The following is a 7,625-nucleotide window of genomic DNA, read 5'->3' on the forward strand; positions in this document are numbered from 1 at the left end:
CCTTGGTCATTTTGGGCTCTGCCCATTTTAGTGAATTGGTCTATTTAGACTCAATGCCTTTGTCTTGTTCTCTTTGTGGCTCTTTCAGGCTCATTCCCACTCTCCACCCTGCATTCCTCCTCCCAAGGGCTCTTGATGGCTTTGCAGACCTACTGCAAGTGGAGAAAGCCTTTGGGTCCTGGTTCTCTCACCCCTTCCCAATCCCAACTCAACACTATAGCAGCCCTCATCTGAGGGCCTCCATTTCCCCATAAACACAAAATAGCACGTTTTGAAAGACCTTACCACAACTCTGGTAGAGCACTTCCAGGTTCCCATCCCGGCAGACCGTGTGCGTGGGCCAGGCCTTGCTGTCGCTGCTGGGAGATATCAGAGTCCAGACGAGGACGGCCACCGTGAGACTCTTCATGGCCAGGCCCTGCATGTGACTGACTGGAAAATAATGGGCCCCAAACAAGGGGCCTCTGGGCTCTTCCTCTCCTCTGCTACAGGGGTGAATGTTCGGTTTCACTTCTCCTATTTTACGCTCCTGAGGAACCACTGTGAGATGCAAAAGGCAGTTCACTGAGGCCCTTGAATACTGTTCCCCCAGGACCTTTGACCCTTGAATCAGCAGGGTGAGAATGGCCCATGTCTCCGGTGGGCTGGATGTTGACTCTCTGCTTTCACAGGGAGGAGCCAGCAAGTGATGCATGACCTTATGCTGTGGGCCCCCTCCAAACAGCCTCCACAGAGCCCCCCACCCCCAGATGGAGTAATGGACTCAGGAAAGCAAAAGCCACAGGCCACTGTGTGGTTTTCATCAGCAGCCCTCCAATGTCTCCGTAAGCTCCTGATGTGGGCTGTGGACCTGGCTGGGGCCAGCAGGTAGCACTTGCCACTTTGAAGGTGGCAGAGTCATATCTGGGATCTGGAATGAGACTTTTGCCCTGTTGGCATTTTCTCTCATCTGGCTCTAGCCCCACTCTCAGGATTAGGGTTTCAGCAGCGAATTGTGTGGCTGTGAGAACAGAGCTTGTTCTGGAAGCAGCAGATGCGGTCTCTGGAGATGAAGTAGAGGGGATGTCCCTGAGAGGTGAGCTGTGTTCTATTTCTGGCTTGGCTTGGCCAAGGGTGGGGAAGGATGGGGAAGTGAGAGCCTCCCTTTTAAGATGTGTGTGTGTGAGGGCGTTAACTGTGTTGGTCATTGGCAGGATTATTAATGTCACATCCCAGTTTCTTTCCAAAGCTTAGAGTCTGTCCCCCTATTCCATGACCTCTGCTGATCCGCTCAGCCCTGGTTTCCCACCTCTACTCCACTCCACCTTAGCTTGAGAGAACCAGGGTTAGGGCCATGGCCAGCAGATTGGAGGAGCAACAGAATATGCTATTTCCCCCCAAGAGGAAAAGCACTTCTCTGAGCTCACTGGGTAAATTGACTGTTTCTGTTGATAGGTAACTTTAGTTACCTCAGACTTTTTTCGAAGTAAGTGGAATTTAATTACCAGTGAAAACAAATACACTGACAATTTATGAATACTTAGGATTGGTGGTTCTTCTCTTCCTCCTCCTCATCCTCCTTCTTCTTCTTTGTTTTAGGTACTCCCCTACAAATAATTTAGTGATGCTGGCTTTCAAGTGATTCCCAAAATGTGATCCCCAGACAACAGCAACAACTTCAACTAGGAGCTTTTTAGAAATGCAGATTCTCAGGCTGGGTAAGACCAGCCAAATCAGAAACTCTGGGATGGAGACTGGCCCTGTGTTGTTGTTGTTGTTGTTGTTTTAATTCTTTATTTCAATTCAATTTAGTTAACATATAGTGTATTTTTAGTTTCAGGGGCAGAGTTCAGTGATTCATCAGTTGCATAGAACACCCAGTGCTCATCACATCTTGTGCCCTCCTGAACGCCCATCCCCCAGTTACCCCCCACCGCCTCCCCTCCAGCAGCCCTCAGTTTGTTTCCTATGATTAAGAGTCTCTTATGGTTTATCTCCCTCTCTGTTTTCATCTTATTTTACTTTTCCTTCCCTTCCCCTATGTTCATCTCTTTTGTCTCTTTTGTTCCACATATGAGTGAAGCCGGTGTGAGCTGGTGTCTCATTGTGGTTTTGATCTGCATTTCCCTGATCTGGCACTGTGTTTTAAGGCTGTCCCTAGGGACCTTTGGGTGCTCCAGAAGGTGTCGAGAGAGCTCTGAGCAGTGAGTGAGCGGAGCAATTGAGGTTATCCCTTTGCACCCCTGCGGAGCCCGGCATGACCAGCACACCATTGGAAGGACCCAGGAGGGCCAAACAGAGAGCAGATATTCTGATAGAGAGCTGTGAGTGGCTGCCAACAGGAAACCATGTCATATGAGGACCAAGCCATAGACTGTGAACCAAAGGACCTAGTGGTGAAAAGAAGTGTGATTCAGGAACTGCACTGGCATTTGGATATATTCAAAATGGAGTACTGTGAGGTTCTGGAGGCATAGTAAGGTTGGAGCAATGAAGGTCAGACTTCAGGACATCAGCATCAGTGAGGGGGCTTAAGATTGCCAGGCTCCAAACCCAGAGCTTCTAGGTTACAGGTTCAGGAAGTCTCAGGTGGGACCTGAGAGCCTGCATTTCTGACAAGTTCCCAGGGGATGCCAGTGCTTCTGGTCCAGGGGTCTGAGAACTCTGCTACTCCCGATTCTAAGATTTAATTTGTTGCAAACTATACAGTTTTGTGTGTTTTAAAATCATCTTGGTCCTTATCCAAATATTCTTCTGCTAAAGGGCAGACAACATTTTGTATAACACATAGTACACCCAAAATGGGAGTGTCGAATCAGCCACTGTCGCTACTGAGTTCTGCTTACGGAGAACCAGGATTTGCCTGAAATCGTCAGCAATGGCTTGCCGAATTCAAGCAATCCAAAATGTCTCGAGGAGTTCTTTAACTAGAAGCTTTTTAAAGACAGCAAAAGAGTTCATTAGCAATGTCCTGTTTCCTAACTATAAAATAAAATGAGGACCCGTTTATGATAGTTACATAAAATATGGTTTAATATGAGTAAATGGTAACCAAAGATACTGTCAGTCTCTCATATTGACTTCCAATGCCTCATCAACCGTAGCTAAAGAAGGTAGACTTTTTTTGATAATACTCTTTCTCTCTGTTTCAAGTTGCTTTTTGTCATAGAGGTTTGCCTAGGGATGGTGCCTTTCTTTTCTTGCAGAGTTAAACATTATTGGCTGAGAGCACTGAACACTGAAAGTGTTGTTAAGAAGAAAACTCGAGGGGCGCCTGGGTGGCTCAGTGGGTTAAGCCGCTGCCTTCGGCTCAGGTCATGATCCCAAGTCCTGGGTTTGAGCCCCACGTCAGGCTTTCTGCTCAGCAGGGAGCCTGCTTCCTCCTCTCTCTCTGCCTGCCTCTCTGCCTACTTGTGATTTCTCTCTGTCAAATAAATAAATAAAATCTTAAAAAAAAAAAAGAAGAAGAAAACTCAATGTTGAAAAATGAAATTTGAGACTCTGAGGACACGGGAATACAGCTCCCTTGGGAAAGTGACTCAATCTTGGGGTGGGTTTTGCACGTCCACAGGCCAATTTTGTCTACATTTCATGTGCCAGCATATGGCAGCGAGCCCTCCTTCACCATGGCGCCCTGATGATGCATGCTGCCTCCAATGGCAAATGGTCTTCATCAACTCTTGTATTCAACTCTGGCTGCTCTCCTCTCTCTCTTCTAAGTACTTGAATATATATTCCCTCTCATTTATTTAATACTTAAAACCTCTTTGTGGGGTACCTATAGCTCCATGATCCCCCATCCACAACTTGGAAATCCCTAAGTCTTGAAAAAGGAAAGTTTTTTTTTTTTAACTCTTTTGGTTAAAAAAAAAAATCTAATCTAACTGAGAGTTCATAGACTCATTGTTCTTAATTTAAAGTTTTAATTTAACCTACCTGGGTTTCGCTGCAGAAACATTAATGTGATTGATTAGTGGGAGATGGGGGCAGGCACTAGACCCACTGAAAGTGGGTACAAAATATAAATCCTATTGCCTTTCTAAAATCAAGAAATTCTGAATTTTAAAATACATCTGTGCACGAAGATTTTAGTTAAGGATTTCCGGATTCATTCTATGATGATCCTTGTTCTCCAGAGAAGAGACTGAGGCATAGTTAGTAACTAGTTCAGAATTACACATGTGTAGGACCGAGTTGAAAGCCAGACAATTAGGATCCAGAACCCAAGTTCCTGACCGTTGGGAAAAGGTCTCTTAACTATTGTCTCTTTATGCTCACTTATCTTCCCCTCTAGGGATATCAAAGTAAATGACCCTCCACTACTTGGAAACTGCTTGTAGACTTTGCTCTTCAGCCAATGCCGGGCCCTATCCCGCATGACCAGTGACTAAGTGGACAGACCTATGTAGGACACAAATATCTTCTCATTAGAAGAGTATCTTCCCATTAGAAATGTGACATGACAGTAGAAAGCAGGACCTTCAAAGTCCAGAAGAGAGAGGCCATGGAAGGTGGCCAGTGAAATGATGAGCCCCCAAAGGAGTCTAATGAATGGCACCTTTCCTCTCTGAACACTGCTGAAACAAAGGGTCAGATGATTTCATGGCAAGTCCCTTAATATTCAGAAATTGAGGTCTTTGCTGTTTCTTTGAAGACTAGATATGTCAGCTCCAATTGTAAGGTTATTGATGAATAAAGCAGGAGAAAAAGGCACTTTGTACTTTTCAGGCAAAACAGTGCTTTCCATGGCTATGGCCTCTGCTCACCTGGAATTTAATTGTGTTAAAAAGCCATGGCCCTGAGTCGTCACTTTTTGTTCAAAAAGCTGGTCTTTCCTTTGCTCTAGCTTTTGAACCGTAAGATTGGAGACTCCCCATCAGGGAGTCAGAGATGAAGTCACTTAAAAATAGTCTGTCCATCACCAAGGGCTTTCCATTTGATTGCATGAGAATCTTTCATCCCATCTGTATCTGTCTATCCTGACTGCTATGACTCTAGACAGGCCCCTCATGGTCTCCCAGGATCCACCCAGCCCCCTCTCAAATCCATGCTCCAGTTGGCACCCAGTTTTCCTGCTGAGATGCAGTTCTGTGAAGAGACTCCCTGCCAAGGTCCTTCAGTGGTGCCCCCTGGACATGTCCATGAAGCCTTGCCTGCTTTGGTCTTCTTTTCTCCAGCTCCTGCTCTCCCTCAGCTCCTATAGCAATCTGGCTCTTTCCTGCCCGGCATCTCCAGCACATGGAATTCTTACCTTGCCCTGGAATTCTCTTATCTCCTTCCTGTTCTTAATACCTTCCAGGCTACCTGGATGGCTCAATTGGTTAAGTGGCCGACTCTTGATTTCAGCTTAGGTCATGATCTCAGATCTCAGGGTACTGACATTGAGCTTCATCTTGGACTCCATGGTCAGTGGGGAGTCTGCTTGACATTCTCTCTGCCTCTTCATATATACCTCCCCCCACTAAAAACTAAATTAATTAATTAATATCTATGCTTCCTTTAGAGCTCAGCTTAATGCTGGCTTCCCAGAGACAGCTGTTGGCCCCTGGCAAGTCCCTGAAATAGACTTGAGCAGCCGGTGGACCTCACCTCTTCATAGCACTGCTCATAGGTCATCACTCAGTGAAGGTCAGATTCCCTCATAATATATTAGGAAAGCTTTCTTTGTCCCTCCCTCCTTCCCATTCTTCCATCTTTCTCTCTCTTTCCCCCCTGACTATAATATGTCCAGAGCCTAGCACATAATAGGGACTCAGTAAAATATTTTAGACTGGATGGATGAAATGCAGAGAATGGGGGTGGTCCAGAAAGCTTGTCTTTTAGCCTTGGTGGCTGGGCTTCTGGATTTGGTGGGCTCTCATAAGTAAAGCAAAGCGAAGTGCTCTGTCCCTCCCCTGAGAGTTTATGATCCTTAAGAAGTTTGCAAAGTGTGATGTCATCTTTTTCCAAATTTTCACAATTTCCTTTTTCTTTCCTTTTGCTTCTCATTCTTCAAGGAATATGTGCTAACTGAAGGACTTTGGAGATATTTAGGATAACCCTCCCTTGTAGGAGATAGGACAGGGAAGCTGGGAAGGAAGGAAAAATAATCATACATAATCTCAATACACAGAGATAACCACTACTGATATTTTGTGAGATCTTTTTTGAGTCCACCCCCCACAGGGTTGTATTGTACAAATCAACACCTACTGTCACATACTACACTAATACTAATCATCTAGAGTTCTTCCAAGACACAACTTTTCATAACTGTATTGTATTCTACTCTATGGATTGACCATGATTTATTTAACCAGTTTATATTTTAGACATTTAGATTATTAATAGCTACATAATAAGAGATAATGCTATAGTGAATTTCCTTATTGCTCTATATTTGTGCAGCCATGATTATTCTCCTAAGGTAAATTCCTGAAAGTTAAATGCTGGGTGAAAAGATTTACCAAATTTTGAAGCTTCAGACATGCTACCATATTGTTTTCCAGATATATTGAACAATGTAACAATCTCATCAGCAGGTAGGCATTATTACTTAAAATTGTTTTTGTCAATTGAGTAGATGAATTCTGGTTTCCCCTGTAATTATTTTTCTTTCCTTCAGTTCATACAGCTGAACATTTTTCACATTATTTTTTTAAAAAGATTTTATTTATTTTTTTGACAGACAGAGACCACAAGTAGGCAGAGAGGCAGGCAGAGAGAGAGAGAGAGAGAGAGAGAGAGAGGAGGAAGCAGGCTCCCTGCTGAGCAGAGACCCCAATGCGGGGCTCGATCCCAGGACCCTGGGATCATGACCTGAGCCAAAGGCAGAGGCTTTAACCCACTGAGCCACCCAGATGCCCCATTTCACATTATTATTGGTCATTTGTATTTCTTCTTTTGTAAATCCCTGCACCTGACTATTGCCTATTTTTCTACTATGATTTCAAATTGAAACAAAAGAAACGACAAGTAAGAGACTGCTGAATGTAGGCCTTCATGAAAATCCAACTGACAAACATTTATTGTTAATTTTTTCCATGGTGCTCTTTATCCTCGGATAGACTGTGTTAGGAGATGGTATAGGTGAAGAAGATTCTGCTGTGAGATTTGTTTGAGACTTAAGTTTACTCAGAGGATGATACAGACTATTAGTAAAATAAACAGTGCTTATAATATAGAAATACAGGAACACCTGGGTGGCTCAGTGGGTTAAGCCTCTGCCTTTGACTCAAGTCATGATCTCAGGGTCCTGTGTCGAGCCCCGCATCGGGCTCCCTGCTCAGCGGGGAATCTGCTTCTCCCTCTCCCTGTGCTCCTCCCTCCTCTTGCTTGTACTCTCTCTCTCAAACAAATAAAATCTTTAAAAAAAATACAAATAAGAAAAAGAGTCTTGATATAAGGTGTTGTATTAGCTGAGAAAATTTCTTCATATTTGTAGATGATTAACTGAGAAGTCATGTGGGAAAAGGGGAATTCTCAGGCACCTTGCTTTGGCTGTCACTCTTGACAGTGAACACATGATTCCAGGCTGCTGCTCCCATTTGGAATGTGTGGTCTCCTTGGAGAGCCTCTGAATACTCTGAAAGAACAGTCAGAGAGGGGTGACCAATTCCTTATACTTTGAACAAATGGGAAATACTGCAATTCAATAGCTTAGCATC

General features: G+C 44.3%; 1 protein-coding gene across 1 annotated transcript in view; it reads right to left on the reverse strand.

Annotated features, from left to right (window-relative positions):
- LY86 (lymphocyte antigen 86) overlaps positions 1–491 on the reverse strand; it is a 57,758-nt gene extending 57,267 nt beyond the window's left edge. Inside the window, exon 1 of the mRNA XM_047734069.1 lies at positions 286–491. Within this exon, the coding sequence (XP_047590025.1) occupies positions 286–424 (139 nt within the window). The 5' untranslated portion in view covers positions 425–491. The remainder of the gene's footprint in view (positions 1–285) is intronic.
- Positions 492–7,625: the final 7,134 nt, after the last annotated feature.

The sequence above is a fragment of the Lutra lutra genome, chromosome 6 (genome assembly GCF_902655055.1).
Source record: "Lutra lutra chromosome 6, mLutLut1.2, whole genome shotgun sequence".
Classification (NCBI taxonomy): Eukaryota; Metazoa; Chordata; class Mammalia; order Carnivora; family Mustelidae; genus Lutra; species Lutra lutra.